Source organism: Coloeus monedula (genome assembly GCF_965178545.1).
Source record: "Coloeus monedula genome assembly, chromosome: 19".
NCBI classification, from domain to species: Eukaryota; Metazoa; Chordata; class Aves; order Passeriformes; family Corvidae; genus Coloeus; species Coloeus monedula.
This window is the reverse complement of record NC_138799.1, coordinates 1514687-1539940: the sequence shown is the minus strand read 5'-3', so window position 1 is coordinate 1539940 and position 25254 is coordinate 1514687. Positions and strand designations below refer to the sequence as shown.

General features: G+C 51.1%; 1 protein-coding gene across 1 annotated transcript in view; it reads left to right on the top strand.

The window, feature by feature from the left end:
* Window positions 1-25254, top strand: part of DNAH9 (dynein axonemal heavy chain 9) — a gene marked incomplete at both ends in the record, with an annotated part of 144840 nt that overhangs the window by 102036 nt on the left and 17550 nt on the right. The window contains 4 exon segments of the mRNA XM_082294246.1: window positions 3874-4067; window positions 7936-8084; window positions 11037-11164; window positions 22263-22490. Coding sequence (XP_082150372.1) covers window positions 3874-4067; window positions 7936-8084; window positions 11037-11164; window positions 22263-22490 — 699 coding nt within the window.

The window sequence follows — 25254 nt, the reverse complement described above, 5'->3', positions numbered from 1 at the left end:
TTTCCTCTCCTCCATGGGTGCCCTCCCTGTCCCCCCAGACGTTGTCCCCACGAAGATCCCCCCTTCCCTCGGATCCTTGGCCGTGTGTGGAGGACACTGCCAGGCTCTGCGATGGCATCCAGGATTGGTGTCCTGCAGCCAGGGGCTGATCCGAGTTGTGTTTCCCACAGCTGTGGGGGAATGGGAGAGCTCTGCATCTGGGAATGTGTGAACCCCACGGGGCTGCTGACACACCAGCCCCACAGTAACGCTGCTTCTGGCTCTGACAAGGAACTGTCAGAGGAACCTGAGGTGATAAAGCAACTTGTCTGTGACTCAGTGAATGAAAAACCATTTTCTCTGAGAAGATGGTGGATCCTCTCCTTGACATGGTGTGAAGAGCCCTGTTTTGCTGAAAAATTCTCATTTTGAGATGTAAGCTCAAGGCCCTCCTGTTCCCAGCCATCAGAGATGATCACAGTGTGGGTTGCAAAGACGAGCTCAGGTCGTCCAGCCCTTTGGATCATTTTCTATTTCAACCAATCATTTTTGTCTCTCTCAATTTCCATGACAGCTCTAAGTGACAAATGTACTTTTCATTATGTGGACAAAAATAGATACCCTGCACAGGTTGATGTGCAGCTCCCATCTGCTGCCCCAAGGTACTGCTCCTGCCTGGGAACAGGGATCTGTTCGTGCTGGACTAAGTTTCCTGGAAAAATTCACACCAGAGGTATTGAAAAGCAATTAATATTCACAGAAAGGTTACTGATTGAGAGAGCTTTCACTCCACTGGCTTTTAAATGGAAGCATCTCCCATTAATACCATCACTCCTAATAAATGCTATTAGAATTGTTGACTAATGAAAATTTTAGTGTTAATTTATGTAATGCAGAGTTTTTATTTGCAATTAGAGCTTTCGTGATTCTGCAATATGTTGTTCAGGGAGAGAGGGAGACTATCATTCCTGATTACATGTCTGTCATTTAGTTAGAAAAAAGCAATTTTCCAGAGTCTCCCTTGTTAACATCAGCCAAGAGACTTCTCGAAGCAGCAGCAGCCAAAGTTCTGAAGTGATATTTTGAGTAAATCTCATCAAAAGTGAGGAGATGTTTTATATAAGCACTTGCACTGAGAATTCCCTGAATTCAACATTTGCCATTGTATTATGCTCAGCCATGAGAGGTGCCCTGAATACATTAATTGCTGCAAGGACCAGGGCTTGGCAGGTCAGAATTTGTGACATCATTCCTGGGAATTCCAGTTTCTCGTGTTCGGTGCTCTGCTTGCTGGTTTTTCCCAGAAATCAGGATATGGCGCTGGTTTGGAGCAAGTCCTTCTCTCACTGACATTCTCCTTGTTAGTGCAAATCCACACATGGAAACATCAGCTGTTGAATCACTGCTTTGCTCACAGTCTCCATGAGATTCCCTGGATCCCTGGGACTTTGGCCTGGGGCTGGTCAGGGGAGAGCTGAGCCTGTCCGTGCCGTGGCTCTGCAAGCCCTCTGCTCTTCCCTGTGCCTTGGGTGGAGGTGTTGATGGAATGCTGCCTTTGGGCAAGGCTGGGGGTGTTGCAGAAGAGTTTTTGGTGGTATCCAAAAGTTCTCCTCTGCCCAGAGCTCTGGTTCTGGCCCTCAAGCACACGGCCTGTGAGGGAAGGTGGGGGATTTGTCCAGCTAGGAGAGGACAGAGCCACGTTCTCCATCTTGGCAGAGCGTAATAAAGATCCGCTGTGGCAAACTGCAGCTTGGGAGGCTCTGCTTGAACGTATTTTTTAAAAAATCGTCTCCTTTAGTGTAAGGACAGCACAGCCCTACAGCAGGGCACCCAGAGGGGCTGAGAGCTTCACCTTGGACGGCAGCATTTTGGTGGGCACGGCCATGGGCAGACCCAGCCTGAGCAGGAGCTTGGCCTGAGCCCCTCCAGAGGGTTCTTCCAAGCATTGCTGCTGTGAAGCTGTGAGTGGATATAGAGCAAAGGTCCTGGGTTGGGGCACCCTCTGGGAACAGCTCCACAACCTCTTTCCCTGTGTCATCCACAGGCATTCGACCTGGGAACAGGGTGCCCAGAGCAGCTGGGGCTGCCCCTGGATCCCTGGCAGTGTCCAAGGCCAGGCTGGACATTGGGGCTGGGAGCAGCCTGGGACAGTGGGAGGTGTCCCTGCCCATGGCAGGGATTTGAAATGAATTGATCTTTCAGGTCCCTTCCAACCCAAACCATTCTGGGATCCTGTAATTCCCACTGCTAAAAACCTGACTGCATTTGTTATCAGAAGCCCCCTTTTCTGACATCTTCCTCTACTCTCTTCACTCTCAGTCTGTAAATTCAGTCTGTTAGGAAGACCAAAGTTTTACACTGCTCTTGTCTTCTCACCGGGAAGCCTTCCAGAGGGAAAGTGGGGTTTTTAAAACAGTGTGATCCTCAATGTCTTCTGCCTTGTTTGCAGCAGACAATCCCTCACACCTCTGCCAGGGCCCTTCTGGGACTTTCCAAGCCCTGTGCAAGGGTGGATCTTCCCAGTTCATCTGAACAAGGTGTGAAAACAGCATTTCCTAGAGGGCTTCCTCAGGTGCTTCCCACAGTGAGGCCTTATGGGGTGGGAGCAGGAGCACTGCTGTGGGGAGCACCTCTGCCCATCAAGAAGCTTCTGCTTCCCTCCGATGCCCTTTTCTTTCTGTAGAAAGCAGCTCATTCACTGTCTGATATCCTTCCCTTGTCTTTAATCCTTCACTTGTCGTTTCTGTTTCATGTTCAGCTGCTCACAGCTCCAGATTATGCAAAATGAAGATGTTTGTTTCAGTGAGAATTTTACTCGAATCCAGAAGAGCCTTACCAGCTCTGCAATGTGTTCTGCCACCACTTGTCTGAAAGAGAATTTGGATTCTTCACTTGTCTGCATAACATTTATAGTTGCCACTTTCTAACTACAAAATTCAACTGCATTTTCATTGTAATTTGAATTTGTTTAAAGCCTTGCTGGGCTGGTTTTTGGGGCCTTTTTCAGCTGCCTGTTTCTGCTACAGACTTGTAGCACCTAGAAGTTCATCTTTGTGTGCATTTGTCAAGTAGAAACCAAATGATTTGATTTTTATCACGATCCTGGATGGGCTGAGTGCTTTAGCAGAGAAAGCACCCACCTCTTTGCATCTGCCCTGTGTTTGTGGGGGTTCCTGGCTCCATGGTCACCATGAGATGAGTGGGAAGGCTCAGTGTTGTGGGTTCACAGGGGGATGTGAGTGGGGGAACAGGGAGAGAAAAGCAACTGCGTGTGTATGAAATGACCCAACCCTTGGTGGGGGGTTGGAACGAGATAATCTTCAAGGTCCCTTCCAACCCAAACCATTCTGTGCTTTTGTGAAGACAATTAAAACTCCAGCTGTGAAATCCCTTTAAAAAAGAATTTTGGTGAGCGTGGCATGGCTGAGTGCTTGTTCAGCACATTTTTTCAGCAGCTGCTGTGGGTTTTGCTGCACAATTCTCCTCGTTCCTGTGGAATCAGTGAGGAGACCATGCAGCTCATGGGAATGCCAGCAATGTACTCTCCTATCAGACATGGGCTCCAAATTTCCGGCTCTCATCCAGAACAGGCATTTCTGGGATAACTGACAGCAGCAAGTCCTTGTCACCAGAGGCTTTTCCCAAACAGGAGAGGAGACTTCTTCCCTTTTTGGGTAATGAACAGGGTGTGCTGGTTGATGCCAAAATCTTTCATCCTTCCCTGGACTGTCTCTTCCAAGGAGAATGGACAAAATCTGCTCCTGATGGGTTTCTGGCTGTGGTTACCAGACTCCAGCTCCCTGATGGAGCAAACCATGAGGAGTCAGTAGCGTTAAAAGAATGGTTCAGAGGCACATAGGCTTGTTCTTCCTGACCTTCCTTGAATTTTTGCAGGCTCTCTCATCCATGGAGGAATTCAGAAACCTGGATCGGGATATCGAAGGGTCTGCAAAACGGTGGAAGAAATTTGTGGAGTCGGAGTGTCCTGAAAAGGAGAGGTTCCCCCAGGACTGGAAGAACAAGTCAGCTCTGCAGCGCCTGTGCATCATGAGAGCCCTGCGGCCCGACCGCGTCCCCTGCGCCCTCAGGTGGGGCCCAGGGGCAGCTCTGGGGCTGGGCTTTGTGGGGAGCAGGAGCAATTCAGGGCTCTCTTTGGATTTGTGAATGTCAGTACATTTTTAGGATGTGAGTTCTGTGATATGGTTTCCTATCAAGGGGTCTTGAAGGAACTGGGAGGGTGGGCAGGCCCTGGCACAGGGTGCCCAGAGCAGCTGTGGCTGCCCCTGGATCCCTGGCAGTGTCCAAGGTCAGGCTGGACATTGGGGCTTGGAGCAGCCTGGGACAGTGGGAGGTGTCCCTGCCATGGCAGGGGTGGCACTGGATGGGCTTTAAGATCCTTTCCAACCCAAACCATTCTGGGATTCAGTGATGTCTGAACTCTGCAAGCCAATCAACACATTGGGTTTAAGTGGAATTTCTTGGTTAGTGGGATCAAAGCTCACTGTCAGCAGCAGGGATGGAGCAGTGTAACCGGCACTGGGTGAGAGCAGACCTGCCAAGTCAGAGATGAGAATCACCATCCAGGTGTTACACATCTGCTGCAGTCTGGGTGGTCATCACAACCTCTAGAGTTCAATAACATCCATTTTAGTTACCAGGTAATTTTTGGCTGCTTCTTAGGCACCGGAATAAAGAGGAGAAGTAAAGGAAAGTCTTATAGAGGTTTTCTCGCTCTCTTTTTTTTTTTTTTCCCTTTTCTGTAAAATGCAAAATTTATGTGCTGCTGGTTCTGAAAGTTGTAGTGGTAAATTATGTAGTGAAGGTAACTGGGCGAGGCTAAACTTCCCAAAGTTATGCAAAAGCAACATTCTTGTTCCAGGACAACCTAAAGGTCTTTCACTCCATTAGGATTTGGTTTTCCCTTCTCTGTCCAATGTCTTGACATTTCTGTGATGTCTCTCATGCCCCTGCTTCTCCAGTGGCTTATATTCCTGCACCACCAGATGTGCACACAGCAGGGTGTATTAATGCATGAACAACATCTGTTTGTGCTTTAAAGTTCACAGAAAAACACAGACAAGACTGAGTGAAGTCTCCCCATGGTCAATGGTATTATTTTTTATTAGAATAAATACTACAGTTTATCATAGTACTAATACTAATCCATCTTCTTTTTCGTTTCTTACTCTGATGGCTGGATTCTCCATGTGTTCCTCAGCTGAAAATACTGGTTTTCCTGTTGTTGTTTAGCTTGAGTAAAATAAGCTCTTGAAATTTTAGGTGCAACTTATGCAACTAAAATTCATTTCTTTCTTACACAGCTCAGAAATAACTGGAACATCAAATTTCAGCCCCTTTCATATCTCTCTTTTATGAGAAGGGAATCCAAGTTCAAAAGCTTGGCTGGATATTTTTAGGGTCTGGGCATGTCAAGCTTCTCTGTTTGCACAGGAGTATTTAAATGGGTTTTTGTATTGTTTTGTTTTGTCTCTTATCTCGAGGACACAAATGTGCAAACAGTAACTGTTCATTGAGCCTTCCCCAGGGCTTTGGAGACGCTTCTTGAAATACACCTGAGTTATCAACACTTCAGTGTGCCAACATTAAACACCTCACCAGGGATCCATGCACACCGTGACCAGTCCAAACCTTCCCATCCCTCTGAGGGCCCTGTCCAGACCTTGGGTGCATTTTAGGAGCAATATTTTAGCCCAACCACAGGTGGCCAGGGGGATTTTAGATGCCCTGGAATACTCCCACCTCATTTCCAGCTGCTGCGCAGAAAGGTGTGAGGACCTTTGTATCCCACATCACAGCTCCATGATGATGGTGTAGGATTTCTTTGGGATTTAAGATGATCCCACCCTGTACAGGCTTCTTGCATTTCACGGCCTGGGAAGTTGGCTGTTCCAGCCACTCTTCCTAGCAGATCCCTGGGAATGTTTGCCCAGTCTGGTTCATTCCCTTGGCCTAAGGAGCCATCAGGAGAAGCTCCTCTTACCCTGACTCACTCCTTAGAGCTTCAGGGCCAGCAGTGCACCAACAACTGTAATTCCCTGAAGGATTTCCCCCTGTAAATATCCATTTCATCCTTCAATCTTATTGAAGAACATCAGCCAAAAGCTGCTGGTAGCACCTTGTGCTCCCACTCCTCCACATCCTCGATGAGGTCAGGTCAGTCCAGCAGCCTCTGGTGAGGTGTGGCTTCGTCATGGTGAAGTCCTTGCAGGAGCACTGCCTTAGGGACAGACCCTGGGGACAGTGCAGCAGGACTCAGGGCTCTGGTGCCTCCATGGTCATTGCACTCACTGCCCAGAGAAGGGCTCATGGGCAGCTGTGGGTGTGTGCAGCACAGATCAGCCCTCAGACAGCCACTTGGCTTGCAGGATACATTTTTATTTTTCTTCTGGCACCATTTCTCATCTCCTGCTGCTGATATGGTGACCCAGCCCCGGGGACACCTTGTTTGAAAGGCACCACACGTAGGGACTCCTCCAGCCTTCCCTCTGCTGCGCTGGGGTCCCACCTGGGAGCCTCCCTCTCACGTCACTTGTGCTGCTGAGTCCCCAGGACACCGTTTCAAAGACCTGAGACCTGAGGTAAGCAAGAATGTTGTGACCTTGGATCAGATGGACTTTGTGAAATTTTGTGACCTGAAGCTTTCCAGCAGCAATTTAGCAAATCTTGACCCTGAACAGAAATTCTACTTGAAAGAGGTACCAAAAACATGGAAGATTTTTTTTTTTTTTTTGCAATCCCTTAGGCATTTCTGTTCCAACTGCCTCTCACCAGTCCTTGAAGGAGCTTCTCAGCTCTCTTAGAAAGAATTTGGCTGCCTTCAAAAGGCCTGAGTAATCCACCTGCACTCCAGCAGCATTCCTGGGGTTTGGATATAACATTCCTACCTTTGAATCGGTGTTCAGTGTCTCTCTCTTTGTAAAGCAGTGATGTCAGGAGCTCACCCTGGGGGAATCCAGCCAGAACATTCTCCACGCACCGTGCTCTGCTCCGGCAGCTGCTGTGGAGCTGAACCTTTCCCTGTTCACTCCCTTGTATTTTTCCTTGTCACTCTCATGCTCCAGATATTCTTAGAGCCCTTCCCTTTCAGCTTTCCAGATCAAAGTAATTGTGTAAATCATCTGGACTTCCTGTGGATTGGTGCTTCCTCTGGAAGGCTGCTCGGACTGCAAAACACGTGGCTGGTTCTTGTACCTTAACTTATTTCTTTTCTCCTGAGATTCCTGAGTCAGAATCAAGGCATTGTGCTTCTGAGTGCAGCCTTGGGCTGGCAGCTCCCACTGCTCCCCATTCTCACTTCCCTCTGTTTGTCAGGAGCTGGTGTCTCCTGGGGCATCCCTGCCCTGTACACAGGGCCCGGCGTTGCTCCCGAGGGACAGCCCTGCAAGCCCAGCTTGCAGATCCTCTCCACAAATATTTCATGTTTGTTTTCCTGATTTCAGTTTCTAAATCGCTTGAGTCACCAAAATTGGAAACTAATTGGAGGACAGGTCATATGAGGAGCGGCTGAGGGAGCTGGGAAAGGGGCTCAGCCTGGAGAAAAGGAGCTCAGGAGAGGCCTCCTGGCTCTGCACAACTCCCTGACAGGAGGATGCAGGGTCGGGCTCTGCTCCCAGGGAACAGGGACAGGACCAGAGGAAACAGCCTCAAGTTGCACCAGAAGAGGTTTAGATTGAATATCAGGGAAAACTTTTCCAGCTGAAGGGTTATCAAACCCTGGCACCATCCCTGGAAGTGCTCAAAAAACCTGTGGGTGGGACACTTGAGGACATGGGTTATGGTGAACACAGTTGGTGGTGCTTGATACTGGTCGCACGTGATAACCTTGGAAGTCTTCTCAATCCTTCATGATCTGGGGTTCCATGATGATTTACTGATTATTTGCAGGGGAATCTGCATTTTCTGAACAAGCTGGCAAAAGTTGTTTCTCTCTGGCAGAGATTTTGTAGAAGAAAAGCTGGGCAGCAAATACGTGGTGGGGAGATCCCTGGATTTTGCCACAACCTTTGAGGAATCAGGGCCTGGAACCCCGATGTTCTTTATCCTGTCCCCAGGAGTGGACCCACTGAAGGATGTGGAGAAACACGGTAAATAAATAAATCCTGTCTCTAGGCACACCTCAGCACTGCTGCTTATCTGCTGCATTATTATCTTAGCACGACATGCCTGTTTCGTTGGGGTTTTTTTTTTCCTCATCTCTTTGTAGATAATGAAGTAATATGTTAAAACCAGATAATTGTGCGAGGATGCGACGGGATTTTGGGATGGTTTTATTGTTTTTCTTAACGTTTCTTGGATTTTCATCTTAAATTTAAATTAAACTCGTCTCTCTCCTGCACTGCCTGGATTCCCAGTGTGGTTCACACTGCAACAATCTCTGAGTTGGGTTTGTGCACAACCTGTAATTTACGTCAGAGATATCTCACATGCTGTCAGATGCTTGTTGCCAGGAAAGGTTGAACCAGAGGACCCTTGAGGTCCCTTCCAGCCTGCTATTCTATGATTTTATGATAACTAAAAATAAGCAACAGCTCCCTGTAACAGATTGCTGCTTTATGGCAAAGTTTCCAGGCTTTCTTCCCATCCTTCCTAAGCTGATTTCCGTGTGGATGGTCAGCTGTGGAGCTGTCAGCTGCCTCCAAAGCCAAAGGGGTTTCTGGGAGATGCCTCCCTAGAGAAGGCACTGATGCCCTTGTGCTGCAGCCACTGCTGTGCTCCAAAGCCACCCTTGTGTAGAATTTGCTCTGGGTCTTGGCTCCACTGTGGAAAAATTCTCATTTTTATCCTGAACATCCCTCTGGAGCAGAGGAATCTGATGCCTTTGGGGCTGGACAGTCCCAGGACTCAACATCATCCAGGCTGGCACAGACCAGGGCAGGAGAACAATGACCTGTGGGTTCCTTTTCCTCTCTGCCTTCTGGGCCATCCCAAAATAAAGTTGGAGTGATCCTTTGCCCACATTCCCAGGAGCATCTGTCAGAGCTGTTAAACCTGGTGCAGCCTCAGCCACAGGCAGCTCACTGTGGGGAATTCCTGGGCTTAGCTTTGCATTTGAGGCTCCTTCTGCCCCCAAACCAGGTGTCATTACTGGGAATTGAAGGGACCCCCCCCCCAAAGGAAGCTCCTGTCACGTCCCTGGCTTCCTTTCGGAGCCACGTTGGTGATCCTGTCTCTCACTGTTTGTTCCTTGTATGGGCAATGAAGCACTAAAATCAACCCATGAGTGGTTTAATTGGAATTGTAAAGATGAGCATAGCTGAGCACCTGGGGTCAGTCAGCCAGAAAAGCTACAGCAAGAAAAAGCAAAAAGAGAAGCAATGAAATAAAATCATTGCTACAGAGCAGCTGCACTGGCCTTCGAGCTGCCTCTCTGGGGCTGTGTTTGGCTCGTTATTGGTATTTTCTCTGTCTTTCATTAGGTTTTATTAAAGTGCAGGATGATTCCTGTGAATGGCAGTCAGCTTCTTGCAGATGCTGCCCACTCATGGCACCTTTCCTTGGCGTCACAGAGAGGGCCCTGCAGCAAACACCGTGGGCTGGAGGAGCTTTGTGCCCTTCCTGAGTGCCCACCCCCTCCCTTCTGCATCCAGCAAGGAGGGGCAGGGCTGGCATTGCCAGGGCAGGCTCACTGATATCCCTCTGCAGTGAAAATAACAACCAATATTCATTTATTATTGGTCATCTGGTTTGGGGTAGTGCCCTGGTTCTGTGATTTGCCCCATTCCCTCTCGAGACAGTGGATCTTGAAGGCAAAGGAGAAGATCAGCAGCTTTCAAAGTTGGCAGCAGCCAGAGATGGTGGGAAAGAGAACTGGAAACTTTAAAATGTGGGAAGCTGTATCCCAGGGGAAGCTGTGGTGAGGCTCAGCAGAGAGCTGGAGTTTGGAGGTTTGTTCTCCTCATGGCCAGCTCTTTCCAATCTTGTCCCACGAGATGGTTCCTAAGCCTTGCAAGACAAATCTTTTCTTTGTTTCACTCTAAAGCTTGCCTGCTTTTAGCAGGAATCGGGAATTCAGGCTGCACCGTCTGCAGGAAGGCAAACCTGCACGCAGAGATAAGTGTGGGCAATCCCCAGGGATCAGCGTGTGGGGATGAGTCCTGACTCCCTGGCTGAGCCCAGCCCATCCTGGGGGATGTTCGTGGGGCTGTTCCCTCTGGCAGCACAAACTGGGGTTTGTCTGGGAGAGCTGGTTCCCCTGTGAGAGGGACAGCAGCGGGGGTGCTCTGTCTGTGGATGAGAGATTCCAAACCTGGCCAGATCTGCAGCCATGAGCACAGAAACGATCTGGGATGCTCCAGAGAGACCAGGGGAGGCTGAAGGATCACCACAGACCACATGAAGGGACACTGAAGAGCTGCCATCCTTCCCCCAGAGCAGGGCAGTGAGTGACAGGGGTTTGGGGTTCCCAGCCTGCAGTGCAGAGGTGGAGGGACGCTGGGAGGTGTCCGGGTGGCTCCCAAACCACCCCTTCCCATGGCCTGTGCTGACTCCACTGGGGCCTTCCCACAGGAAGGCAACTCCAGTGATGCTCCATGAGAAATCTGGAGGGATTCACTGCTCTCCAGGTCCCAGACACCTTGCTTGAGGCCGCAGGAAGCTCACACGGATTCCATTCCAGCTGCCCTCCCCAAACCCAGTTGGTGCACCCAGCCTGCATTGCAGGGGCTTTTCCCCACCCAGCTGTGGGTGTTCAAAGCCTGGTTAATCAGCAGGAAAAGATTTTAATTTCTTCTCACAGTAAAATGTGTTTTTACACGAGGTTGCAGGGGAATAATGTTCTTTAAACAAGAAGCACTGTGTAACAACGTACCTTTGTGTGGATGCTGCTCTGTAATTAAAAGAGTTTGGGAGAAGCTGCTGCTGTTTGAGCACTTGGGCAAGGAGTGGGTGAGAGCCAAGAGAATGAGACAGGAGAGCTGATATCAGGAGTGGGATAGCTCATGTGTGAGGTTGGGTATGAGGGAACTCTGCCTGGCTGTGCTGGGGCCCGGCCCTGCGTCCCCACCAGGGTGCTGAACTCACTCCTTGTTCCCTCCTAGGGAAGAAACTGGGCTACACCTTCAACCACAGGAACCTCCACAACGTTTCCCTTGGGCAAGGCCAAGAGGTGGTGGCTGAACAAGCTCTGGACCTGGCTGCAAAGGAGGGTCACTGGGTCATCCTTCAGGTACGGGGTCACTGGCCAGTGCTGCCCTTCTCCCAGCTTGTCCCACTGACATGAGGACAGCCTGCCATGCCTGTCTGGGGCCATGGGACACTGTGTGTCTCACGCAGCCACCTCTCCCTGTGTTGCTGCCATCCCTTGCTTTGATCAGGCCCTGCCAGTTTGGGTTTCTGGAGCTGTCTGTGGGGTGAGCACGAGCAGGAGGTTGTGCTGCACTTCCCTGCGCCTTTATATGCTCCAGAAATGAATGAATGAAGAGCTGTTCTGGGAGCCCCTGGACTCATTCTCTGCCTGCTGCCCAAAAGTCCCCCTGCACCTCAAGGAGCATGGAGGGGCCACTCAGGGAGGAAGCTCTGCAGTGGGGCTGGCTCCTCTGCCCACCCCAAACCAGGGAAATGCTGCCAGCTCTCATCACAACCCCACAAAGTGCTTCAGAGCCTGCTGGGGTGCAGAGGGAGCTCTGTCTCTGTCAAGTGCTCTCAGGAGCTGCTCGTTAAGTGAGTGCTTGGGTTTGCTGATGTGCACTCGGTGATGTCAGCTCTCATTACAGGTTTTGGGAGCCCCTCTGATTTCCTTGATGTGGATTATATAAACTTTTATTATCACTGAATTGTTTGCATAAAATTAGATTAAGACAAAGCTCTGAGTCCTGATCTGAGCCCTCAGGCCTGGTTATGAATTGAAATTAAATACCCTTGATATTTTGATCTTAATTTTTGCTTTTTTTTTTTTTTCTTGCAAGCTCCCTTTGAGGTAAACAATGCTGAGCTTCTCTGGAGCTTTTAATATAGAGAGGGCTGCAATCCTGGCATCTGCCTTTGAGGTGGTGCAGAAGGAAAGATGCAGCTTTTTGAGCTGTTCAGTAATGCAGAGTGAAGAGTTATTTTCTACAACGCCTGTGTGCTGCTGTAAAGGATCTGTCAGCAGTGCCAGTCTCCATGTGCTGCTTCAGTGCTAACAGACAAGCACTGGGGGCCTGAAGCATTTTTATTACATCCATTCCCATCTTCTCTGGTGGTCAGAGCAAGCAGTAAGAGATCTCAGCAGACACTGAAAGGTAAAGGAGAATAAATCCTTCCCTGGCAGGGTGGGCAGGCCCTGGCACAGGGTGCCCAGAGCAGCTGGGGCTGCCCCTGGATCCCTGGCAGTGCCCAAGGCCAGGCTGGACATTGGGGCTTGGAGCAGCCTGGGACAGTGGGAGGTGTCCCTGCCCATGGCAGGGGTGGCACTGGATGGGCTTTCAGGTCCTTTTCCACCCAAACCACTCCATGATTTTATGATTCTGTGATTAAATGAGAAGAAATCAGATTTCTGTACAAGAACAATGTTGGTGGTTGGGCTGGCTGGTTTTCCAGGTGTGACTGTCTCAGGTTCCCCCTGAGCTCAGAGAGGAGCTCGATCCAGCTGCGTTAGGGTCAGGATGCTCTGCTGCATGGGGCAGGCTCAGCAGTCCCCCAGTGGCCCTGGGGACAGGATTCCAGGTGCCAGTGCTGGGTCAGGGTCAGTCAGACATCTGGGATTGCCCCTGGTGTAGTCACAGAGCTGGTGACACCTCGTACAGGCAAATATTCCAGTTCTGTGCTGTGCTTGGCCTGGAGTAACGGGGTGTGGGCAAGAGTGGCTCAACACAGAGCTCAGAGCTCTTTCTGCTTTTGTTCCTAATCCCAGATTCCTGAGCAATCCAGCACTGAGGGCCCCACGAGGAGCTGGAGTCTGCCTTGGTGGCACTTCACCCTCGGGACAGAGCTGGGCACATCCAGCAGGGTTTGGGGCAGGCAGCCCCAGTTCCAGCATTTGGAGGAGTGACAGCAAAGCAAAGGCACTTCATTGTCACCCAGCCAGGCCAGGCTGCTCCGCTCCAGAGCCTGTCTCTGCATCTCACTTTGCATTCCCAGCTCCTCCCAGGGGCTGGAGCTTCATGGAACAGGAGAAGGAGGCAGAGCAGCCTGAGAGGCTCAAGGTGTGTCCCCTACATTGGCAGGCAGGAACCCCTGGTCTGACAGAACTCCTGTAGGGTCAGCAACTTCCACGGCAGGAAAGCACCCTCTGGCCAAACTGGGCTTTAGGAGGTTGGACGAAGCACCTTCTGAAGGCTGAAAATCTGACCTTTGGCAAAACCAGTGCCCAAACTCATCCCAGTGGGAGTCAGTGAGGAGGGGTCCCACAAAGGATTCTGCTGCCGTTGCAGTCAGAGGGGGATCAGAGCAATATTTGCCTTATGGTTTCTTTCTTATGGAAAGATCCTCTGGCAAGATCTTTCCAGCAAGGTTTTGGTGACAAATACCTCACAACTGGTTCCAGGAGTGTTTGTACAAGATCTGGAATGCCACCGACGACTCAATTTACAGAAGCGTCACAGGATTTGTGGATCATTGCATTACTAATAAAAGAGAGGACAGAGCAGATCTCAAGAGGCACTCGGGGTAATTTTACCCAGATTAATTAAACTCATTATTTCCAGGCTGTATCCCACCCACAGCACAGTTATACCCAGGCTTCCCATTTGTTTCTGAGCAGACAAAAAGCAACTGTTAGCTTTACTTCTGTATTTTGCTATCCCCTGACCAACAGCTCAGCTCATGTGGAGCAGAGCTTCTCACACTCACATTGTCCTGGACAAACACTTGAGGGGATCATCTGGGTGGCTTTTACACACGTGGCTCATTACTGGTCCTTGATTGGGACCTGACATAATGAGAGTCAAGGACTTTGAGCACTAAGGAGTCGGGGAATTAGGTTTGTGGGAGTTAAAGGGTATTGAGGCAGCTGGGAGGTTCTTATTGGATTACAGGAGCAGGATCACTGCTGTGCTGGGAAGGGCTGCTGTCCTAGGGCCAGCTCCTCTCAGTCCTGGTGCCTCCTGACACGGCAGGAGGTGAAATGAAGACAAAAGCATCCATGCCTGTCCTGGGAACTGCAAAGTTTCTCAGCTCACTGAAAATTCATAGGTTTTCATAAATGACTCATTTTATGGGAGAGAACAGCAGAAATCCACCCAACCCTTCATTTCCATGGGAAGAAAATCCCCCTCACCCTGGCAGAGCCTGGCCAGCAGCTCCCTGCTCCTTTAGCACCAGTGTTGTTCTTGTCTGGTGGCTTCAGCTTTGCTGAGCCCTGGTACAGGGTGCTGAGAGATGAGGAGAGAGTGAAGCCCGGAGCTAAAATTATTCTCTACAAGTACAGATGGTCCAGCTGCAAAATAGGAGCCCCTGAGGCAAAAGTGCAGCTCTTTAAAGGAGCCTTTGTTACCTGAGGGCTGCAGGAACAGCCCAGCTCAAGCCCAGCAGCTGCTCTGTTCCTGGCGCTGAGGAGCTGAGCCTGATCTTTGAGCTCCACAAAGCCCCATTTGATAGCGGGCTCAGCCTCTGGGTCTCCTTAGCAACAGTTCTTAGGTTTGGAAGGCTTGGAAGCAAGGGGTGGGTACCATTTGGAAGTGCAGCCAGAGCTCATTGTCAGCTCCTCACGGCTCTGGGGGGCAGGAACAGCTGGGCCCCACAGCTGGAGATGCTCTGGTGAGGCTCTGTGCAGTGCTGGGGATTGTTCAGCCTTGAGAAGAGATGACCTGGGGATTCCATCCCCCAGGATGGTGAGGAGTGAAGAGCAGACTCTCTCCAGTGGTGTGTGGTGGCAGGACCAGGGGCGATGGGGACCACTTGAAATCCAGGAAATTCCATTTAAACATAAATACAATCTTTTTTCCCATGTGATTTCCCAAACACTGGATGTTGCCTGTAGAGTTTGTGGTGTTTTCATCCACAGGGCACCTGAGCATGTTCCTGGGCCACGTGCACTGCCTGCCACTGCTTTGAGCAGAGGGCTGGGACTGGGGGATGCCAGAGGTGCCTGCAGCCTCAGTGACTCTGTGATCTCTGCCTTCCCATGCTGAGTTATCCATGGATTTGGTTTCTCTGATGCCTGCAGTCTCCTCTGTGCAGGCAGGAAGGAGCTTTGCACTAAGCTACGGGTTAGCACAAGCTGTGTCTGCTCGGTTTCCCCCTCAGAAGCCTTTTGCTGATCCAGTGGCCACCACAGTCACCAAATGAGCTTTATCAGCTTACCAGAAAAGACGCAGTGGAATTTGCTTGTGTTTGTTCAGATGCACGTTTGAATGCACTGATGGAGGGAAGAGTTCAGACGTTAGATATTCCCAGTTTAATTGTAGTCTTCATCCATTAGCCAAAATGTCACTTCCCTCTCTTTGTGATCAAGTTAATTTAATTCTTGAGCATCTTTCCATTTTCCTAGGTTGCTGCTTCACTGAGTCAGGTTCATGTATTAAATTGAGTAACAGTGAGCTCCTGGAGCAAACCTGTGTGAGATTCATCACTGTATCATAAATCACAGAATCCCAGGATGGCTGGGGTTGGAAGGACCCCTGGAGATCCTCTGCTCCCACCCCTCTGCTCCAGCAGGGTCACCTGGAGCACAGGGTCACATCCAGGTGGGTTTGATCATCCCCAGGGAAGGAGCCCCCCCAGCCTCTCTGGGCAGCTGTCCCGGGGCTCTGGCACCTCCACAGAGGAGAAGTTTCTCCTCCTGCTCACACAGAGCCTCCTGGGTGTCACTCTGTGCCCGGTGTCCCTGTCCTGTCCCTGGGCACTGCTGGGATCCGGCCGGCCCCGGCCGCTCGGCCCCCGGCCCTGAGGCGTTTGGACACAGGGATGAGGTCCCCTCTGGGCTGTCTCTTCTCCAGGGGAGCAGCCCCAGCTCCCTCAGCCCTTCCTCAGTCCCCTCATCATCCTCGTGGCCCTCACGGGACCTTCTGCAGTGGTTCCCTGTCCCGGCTGAGCTGGGCAGCCCAGGGCTGGGCACAGCTCCAGGAGCAGGGCAGAGGGGCAGGATCACTCCCTGACCTGCTGGCACTGCTCTTCCTCCTGCCCCCAGATCCCACTGGCCCCTGGCCCCAGGACACTCTGCTGGCTCAGGGACAGCTCGGTGTCCCCTGGGACCCCAGGACACTCTGCTGGCTCAGGGACAGCTCGGTGTCCCCCAGGACCCCAGGACACTCTGCTGGCTCAGGGACAGCTCGGTGTCCCCCAGGACCCCGGGTCCTGCCCATGACAAGGGGGTGGAATTGGATGATCTTTGAGGTCCCTTCCAACCCAAACCATTCCATGACTCTGTGATTTTGACACCACGTCCCAGGCCAGGCCGGTTACATCTCATCCCCACCCCAAACCTGGGAACAGCAGAGCCCTTCCCTGTCCCTCGGGGTCCCCCAGCAGCACCAGTGAGCACGGGCAGTGTGGGTGGCCTGGCTGTGCAACCCGGCCGGCACAGGGGTGGAACAACGGGAAACATTTTCCAAGAGATCTCACAGGAGAACGAGACTCTGTGAAAACAACCAGCTCCCCTTGTCTCAGGAGGTCATTTGTGACAAGGCCTGAAGGAAAGGGGCACTTTCAGAGAGGGGCAGGGTCCCCAGTCGCTGCCAGCACAGGGAGGGGAGCGTGTGCTGCTTTGTGTACATGTGGTGCTATTTCTGATGGTTACCGTGGCAACGCCTGTGCTTTATGTTCCGCCTTGTGAAGGGCAGACACACAGAGGGGCTTGGGAGGGACCCCCCAGAGAAAGGCCTCTGGTGCTCCCATGTTCCTGCACGTGCACCCCAGCCCAGCCCTGCCCACAGCGCCTCAGCCTGCAGCACCTGCTCTGAGTGCAGGGGATGGTCAGTGGATGGTCAGTGACAGTCAGTGTGGATGGTCAGTGGGTGGTCAGTGTGGATGGTCAGTGGATGGTCAGTGGGTGGTCAGTGTGGATGGTCAGTGTGGATGGTCAGTGGGTGGTCAGTGTGGATGGTCAGTGGATGGTCAGTGTGGATGGTCAGTGGATGGTCAGTGGGTGGTCAGTGTGGATGGTCAGTGTGGATGGTCAGTGGATGGTCAGTGGATGGTCAGTGGATGGTCAGTGGGTGGTCAGTGTGGATGGTCAGTGTGGATGGTCAGTGGGTGGTCAGTGTGGATGGTCAGTGGATGGTCAGTGTGGATGGTTAGTGGGTGGTCAGTGTGGATGGTCAGCGGACGGTCAGTGTGGACGGTCAGTGTTTCAGGCTGCCCACGCTGCCTGGTGGTTGTTGGTAGCTGGCACATCTCTCCACGCCGTGGCCGGCCGTGCTCTCCTCACCCTGCTCTCCTCACTCTGCTCTCCTCACCCTGCTCTCCTCACCCTGCTCTCCTCACCATGCTCTCCTCACCATGCTCTCCTCCCCGTGCTCTCCTCAGCCGTGCTCTCCTCCCCGTGCTCTCTCAGGTTTTGTTTTCTGACTGCTGGGAATTAATTTGCAAAGTTTCCTTCCACCCTGTGAATCCCTCCCACAGCCTCTCTGCCCGGCCTGGGCAGATATATTCATTGGAATTATGAATTCTTAGTACCAGCCCATGTTTTGCTGCATCTGTTCCTCTCTTTCATCCCTTCTATCACAAAAGGACAGGATATAAATGCGCTCAATTATCACTGGGCTGGAAATATTCCCTAAGTTGGCTGTTAGCAGGCAGTGATACCCACAAATAATGATCACTGGTGTCATGTCAACACAAGCAAAAGCAATTATTTTTGAGCTATCTAACACCACAAAAGCAGATGTGGGAAGAAACTACCAATTAGAGATGAAAACACTTAAGGTCAGATATGCAGACTATGATTAAACTGATACTTAATGCATGAGTTTTCTCTTGATATTTTCTTGAGCTCTTCCCCTGTTTTATTAGATCTCTGTGGTGTTGGAACCACTTTGGTTGCAGGTTTCAGTCCTGACTGTTTGACTTGTGTTTGTAGAGTGAGTTGGTTGTCTGGGCCCTGGGGATGATCTCATCTCCTGAAAGCCTGAGTGCATCAGGCCAGCGCTGGTGCAGCAGCACTCAGGTGTAATTGCATTCTGTCTGCTGCTCCTCACACAGTCCTTGTTTGCGAGAAAACAACCCCAGAACACGATCCCTTTGCCCAGGCATCTCCTCTCATCTCCCCCCACACCCCAAACTCCTTTTCACCCACGTAATACGAGCACGACCCTCACTCATTTCAGGGAAGGGGACTGAATTTCTGCAGCTCTTAATAACAAATACTGTTCACAGCCATGCCAGTCATACTTGGGGCAACAGAACCGGAGGCAGCAAAGTGTCCGTGGCTTCCCCAAACAACAATTTCCTTGGCTCACACCCCTTGGTCCATCTCTGTGTGCTGACCCATCCCTCCAGCAGGTTCAAATCCTGATAACAGTGACAGCAGCCACCACTCTGTCCCAGCCTACAGGAGCTCAGCTTTTCCTTCCCACCATGTTCATCCTCTTCTCCAGTCCCAGCTGAGATCTCTGCATATGTAGCTCACCAGAAACCTCACAGGAGGCACCTGCACCCTCTACCAGGAAAGCCAGAAGAGGTTTCTGTGTTCCCATGAGGGAGCTCCCAGGGTGTCCCTGTGTGGCACCAGTCCCTGTGTGGCTCAAGGCGCTGCCAGCCCGGCTTCTGCCTGCCCCAGGCACATCCACAGCCTCAGCGAGGGGGGTGGAAATAGTGCAGGTGTGCAGAGATGTTGGAACAGGGCAGTAATGGAATCACCATCCCTGGAAGTGTTCAAAACCCATGTGGATGTGGAACTTGGGGACACGGGTTAATGGTGCTGGTGCTGGGGTGGGGGTTGGTTTTGGTGATTTTAGGGTTTTTTCCAGCATTAAGGATTCTGTGTTTCTCTCTGTGACCTCCAGCTCAGCTCCACTCTGTGATTCTCTCAACTCCCAGAGCACCCTGAAGCAGTAAATTAGCAGTTTAGTTCTGTGTCATATGAAAACGCTCTTCCACTTTTCTGCCAAAGCTTGCAGCCTGCTCTGTTCACCCTTCACTCCCTCCCTCTGCCCCAGCCTCTGCTCCCTCCAAATGGGCGAGCCCTTATTGATGGAGTGTCTCCTTTTGGGGGAGTTCAATCCTCTTGGAGCTAAGAGGAGTGGGAGCTGGGTGCTGTTTACATGATGAAGGCCCACCATGGATTTATGGAGTGGCAAAACAATGTCTGCAGCTTTATTCTCTGCTCCTTTGTTGGCATTTGATTGCTGTTGCATTGTTAAGCATTGAAGTGTTATTTGCAGGAAACAACTGTGAGGACTCTGAGATCTCTTCCCTGAGTGATAATAGTTAATTTTGGACCCGTCAGTGTGTGTATCTGTAGCTGGGGTTGTTTTCCTGGGTGCATTACTCTGCATCTATCAGCACTGAATTCCTTCTGCAGTGTCATTGCCAGTCACTTAGAGTGATGGCATCCTCCTGCAGTTCCTCGCTACCAGGCTTTATTTTCAGGGCTCAAAATGACTTTGTCTTATGAGTAATTTTGTCAGCTCACCAATCATTTGCTCCTTCAGATGGTTTTTGATCTGGTGAGAAGTCAAAACTCCACCAGTAGTTTCCTACCCCTGGTACCTGTGTTTTAACTGGTTGGCAGCCTGTGAGACCTTTCCTTCTGCCTGCAGCAATACTGGGTTTGGGAAGATAACCAGCTGGTTCTGATGAAAATCCATGCCTGGGGATACAGTGACCCCACAGAGACAATTCCTGCTCCATGCTGGTGTGGGGGGTGCCTGGAGAAATCCCCTCTCCAGCCCCCAAGAAAGGAGTTCATGGGGATGAGCTGCTGTGTTTAACCCAGATGGAAACTGAGCCCCACATGCTGCTCCCTCACGGCCCAGGGGTGGGATCGGGGAGAATGTGGGGTTAACAGTGAGAAAACTCATGGGCTGAGGTCCAGACAATTTAATGGGGAAAGCCAAAGCCAGCCAGGCAAGGAAGCAAAGCAAGGAATTCATTCCCCATTTCCCCGGGCAGGCAGGGGCTCAGCCATCCCCAGCCTGCCGGGCTCTGTCACACCCCGTGGTGACTGGGGAAGGCAATCACCATCCCTCCCGACATTCCTCCTTCCCCTGCTCTGTGCTGAGCAGGATTCCATATGGCTGGGACATCCCTGGGGTCAGCTGGGACAGCTCCTTGTCCCCCCAGCCTGGTCCCTTGGCCATGTCCACCCTGCTCAGCAGGGACTGATCCCTCCCAGTGACCAGCACTGCTCCAGGACAGATCAACCCCAGCTTGGGGCAGCTCCTGGGGACAGCAGCTCCACCCCAGCCCCAACAACACACACAGCTCAGACTGTGATAGCCTCAGTTTAGCTCTCTAAAATGGGTTGGAACTTGGAGATTCTTGGTTATTCCTAACTCGTGCTGTTGGGGAGTGACTCCTGTCCTGCTGGAGCCCCTGCCAGGCTGGCTGCTGCCTCCTGACCTTCCACTTCTGGGGTCCTTTTTGGAGTGAGACCATCTGCTCCTAGAGACCTCTTGCTATTTATTACCTCATCGACTTCTCTAAACAGTTCTTTGTCTGCTGCTTCAGATTAAGAGTCTTTCCAACAATTGAGAGATAGAAGCATCTGTTATTTGAGGAGAGGCTGGGCTTGTTTAACCTCCAGAAGCTGGGGTTTGGCTCAGAGGGGTTTGTTGGTGTGTTTAAATCCCTCGTGGCAGGGGAAGTGCAGAAGATGGAGTCAGGCTCTTCATAATGGTACTGAGTGAAAGAGCAAGAAGCAAAGGGCTAAAATTGAGGTACAAATTTCCCTTAAACATTCATTTCATTTCATGTCCCTATATTATGCTGTTTTTAAATTTAATTTGGGGTTTTTTGTGAGTGTGGTTGAACACTGGCACACATTGCCCAGACAGGTTGTGGAGATTCAGCCTTGGAGATATCCAAAAACCCCAACTGGACACGGTTAACAACCTGCTCTAGCTGGCCCTGCTTGGAGCAGGAGGGTGGGATGGATGATCTTCAGGGACATTTCCAGCCTCAGGGCTTCAGGTACTCTACCAGGCTGTAACTGTGAGAGCCTCCCCAGGCTCTGCAGGGAATATTCCTGCAAATATGGGCTGCTCTGGGCTGGCCTGGCCTTTCATGGGCGCTCCCTGCAGACCTCGATCATGTTGTAGTTTTGTAGACTCTCTAGTAGGTTCCTGGTTTCTGGAAAAGGCTTTTTTATTAGCTTTTGTGGTTTTCAAAATATTGCTTCTTATAGTACTTTTTGACCTTACCATGACTGGATTTTGTGCTGTTTTCTGTTTTTCTCATTTGGACAAAACTTCCACTTGGTGAGGAATGTAATTTTGCTCCTAATAATCTCCATTACTCCGCTATTTAACCACGAGAGCTCCTTTCTGGCCCCATTTTTAGGTGATATATATTTATTCTCAGCCTCTAATATGGTTCCTTGATGTAATTTCTTTGCCACCTCCAAGCAGTTTATCTTTCTGGCAGCTGCTTTTAATTTCGGTTTAGCAAGTTCCTTGTCCTTTCTTTGGGTGGGATAAATCACCATCCCAAGTGCCCATGAACACAGCCAGTTCAGATTGCACACCTGCCTTTAGAACACAGGCACTTTAGCCCACAAATCCCATTCCTAATATAACAAAAAGCTGTTTTCTTGCCTGGAAACCATAATGCTGTATAGGACTCTAGGGGGAAAACTGAGGCTTGACTTCATCCACTTCACCATCTCCCCACGATTCTGCTTAATCTTCTGAGAGATGTGCCCAATTAGTTGCATGAATAAATAAATCCTTTTGTGTTGAAGGACTTTGTGAAATCACCTGTTTGACATCTTTGCTGTTGAGGGTCCTCACTGTAATTCTGATGAAAATGGAACAAATGTTTTCATTTGAGCATGGTGGTGTTGGGGGGAGGAATAACAACTTTGCTCCCAGGAAAAACAGCTTTGCTCCCCAAGAATAACAACTCTGCTTCCCAGGAATAACAATTTTTCTCCCCAGGAATAACAACTTTGCTCCCCAGGAGTAACATCAGCTGGTATTGCTGAAATGAGGACAATTCCAGCACTGAGAGCCCAACCAGCCCAGCTGCCACTTGCAGCTCTGCTGCTGATTTATATTGATTATTCTGAATTTTAAAATGTTCTTGATGCACGTGGATCTTTGGGGCTGGGAGCTGCACACAGGCACTCCTGGGACAAGTCCCAAATTCCAGAGCGCATCCATGGGTGGGATGGGTTTGGTGCCTGCTCACCCCATGGGGGTGTAACGGGGGGACTAACCAAGCCTTATCCCCTTTGTCCCTGCCAGAACATCCACCTGGTGGCCAAGTGGCTGAGCTCTCTGGAGAAGAAGCTGGAGCAGCACAGCGAGGGCAGCCACCGGGATTTCCGCGTCTTCGTCAGCGCGGAGCCGGCGCCGTGCCCGGAGAGCCACGTCATTCCCCAGGGCATCCTGGAAAACTCCATCAAAATCACCAGCGAGGCCCCCACCGGCATGCACGCCAACCTGCACAAGGCCCTGGACAACTTCAGCCAGGTAGGAGCACAGTGGGGCCCCTGCCAGCTCTGCTGGAGCCCCTGAGGAGCATGCTGGACATTGCCTCCCCAGTCCTTTGCATCACGTAGCCTCTGGGTCCAACATCCCCTCTGCTCTTCCCCACAAGCCGGGCACGGATCTCTTTCCAAGCACTGGGTTTCCCAAGAGAAGGTTCAGGTGGTCCTGAGAAGCCTCTTTCCTGCAGCGGGGCACAGGACACCAGGCTTCTGTTCAGTTTAATCATTTTCTCCCCAGTGTATGATCACAGAATCACACAGAATCACAGGGAGAGCCAGGTTGGAAAAGACCTTTGAGATCATGGAGTCTAACCTATGACCCAACACCTCCTCATCAACCAAACCATGGCACAGAGTGCCACATCCAGGCTTTTTTTAAACATGTGCAAGGACAGTGACTCCACCACCTCAGAAAGGCTCTTTCAGTACAGAATCAGACTTCCAACTGCAGCATTGGGAGACTTGGTCATGTTTCAGTTGATTTCTCTTTCTGGGTCCCTCCTTTCTGAGCTGGTGAGTGACCCATGCCATCTAACACCCAAAGCTGTGGCAGGTGAGCAGGTTAAACCTCACTTTTCTGCCTGCTGTCTAACCAGGGTTAGAGGTTCAGAGCTGCTGGTCTGCTCCCATCCCACATCCCCCTCCAGAGCAGCGCAGGGAGGGTGGTGGTGTGTGCCCAAAGGCCATTGAGCTGAAGACCTTGCTGACATCAGGAGTGTTGCAAATCAGAGCTGGAAGCTGCCTGCAGGCAGGAGTTGCTTTGCCAGGATCTAAATTAGGCCCTGTGAGAGTGGCTGGGCCACAAGAGCAGCCCGTGGCAGGCTGCTCGTTGTGTTTATTGCTCACAAACCTTCCTGTCACAGCAGGCACTGACCCCTGTCCCTCCTGGGCAGGGGAACAGCCCCGTGTGTGGAAGTGATGGAAACATTCCCAGTGCCACAGAGGGTGTGGGTCAGTGCCAGAGGAGCTGCAAGGCTGTGCTTGAAGGAGCTCTGCTCTGTGGCCCTGCTCACACTGAGGGACAGGAGTAGGGCAGGATCCCATCCCTGCAGGACTCCCTGGGAGCAGGATGGAGCCAGGGGTCTCAGCCATGACCCTGTTCACCCCTCATGACACGAGGGCTGAGCACTCATGGTGCTGATGATCCCTGTCCTGGGGACACCGAGTGCCATGTCCTGCCACCCTGACCCTCACCCACACACCTTGGCACACCCAGCTCTCCCAGCAGGACCCCATCAGAAGGGTCTGAGATGCTCTCAGCCCTCAAACTGCCCTTTAGGATCACTGGTGCTGACATTATTCCAGCCTCTCCATTCAGCCCATGGCTGTGCTGGGAACACACCCACAGATCTTGCAGGGTTGTTTTCTCTCGTGAGGAATCTCTGCTTTGCTTTTGGGAAGCCCCACCTGCAGTGCTGAGTCCCCCTCTGGGGCCCCAAACACAGCTGGAACGAGTCCAGAGGAGGCCACTGAGTTGATCAGAGGGCTGGGGCAGCTGTGCTGAGAAGAGAGGTAGAGAGAGCTGGGGTTGTTCAGCCTGGAGGAGAGAAGACTCCAGGGAGACCTTCCAGTACCTAAAGGTACCCAGAGAGCTGGAGGGCGACTTTGGACAAGGGCCTGGAAGGACAGGACAAGGGGAATGGTTTTAAATTGAAGGAGGGTAGATCTACATTGGATATTGGGAAGAAATTCTTGGCTCTGAGGGTGGGCAGGCCCTGGCACAGGGTGCCCAGAGCAGCTGTGGCTGCCCCTGGATCCCTGGCAGTGCCCAAGGCCAGGCTGGATGGGGCTTGGAGCAGCCTGGGACAGTGGGAGGTGTCCCTGCCATGGCAGGGGGTGGCACTGGATGGGCTTTAAGATCCCTTCCAACCCAAACCATTCTGCAATTGCCTCCATAAAGCCTCTTGTTATTTGGGATGAGGCAAGAGCAGCCCCATACAATTGTGGACCCCAGGCCCTGTGTCATGGGATGGGGGAATGGGGCAGCTCACAGCTGGTTTTGCACTTAGATGTTGGTGTGGAGAGAATCCCAAAGCAGGAGGGAACGCTGATGAGCAGGTGTGGGGGGAGGCACCATGCCAGGATTAGTGCCAGCGGTCAGGGGAGATTATTCCATTTTTATCTGCTGTCATTCATCATCTTGAACTCGACAAAATGTCCTGGAGAACACAGGAGGGGAGAAACTTCACCCCAAGTAACGTTTTCATCCTGCCTCTGCTTATTTCAATCAATAGCAATTAGCATTTTCTAAATTGCTGGAGGATTATAAAACATCTCTTATCAGAAATCCTGGAGCGAGTGGGTGGGGTCCCTTTCACACCTCATTTCCTTGCTTTATACAGAAGAGATGTTCAAATTTAGCTTTCAGCTGAAGGCTACAAAGAAGGCCCTTTATTCTGTGCAGGGGATATTGTTCTGCTTTGTAGCTGAAGAGAAATTCACAACTGAAGAGAGGCCGAATGAGAGTGAACTGGGTTGTTCTGGGGATGTTTCCTAAAATGAGAAAGGTGTTCTGCACACACGTGAAGCAGTTCTTCATCACAGTGCTGGTAACAAAGGGAGCTTCCAGTGCTGCCTAATCAAGGAGAAAACAGATTTTGGGATATTCTTGATTATCACCTGCACTTGGTCAATGTCTTGCACCCTTTGGAGTAATGGATTCCCCCTTTTCTGTACAGACCCTGAGCTCTGTCATGCTCTCAGAGGATTAGAGGTCTCACATAGCATTTTTTTAAGATAAAGGTTGG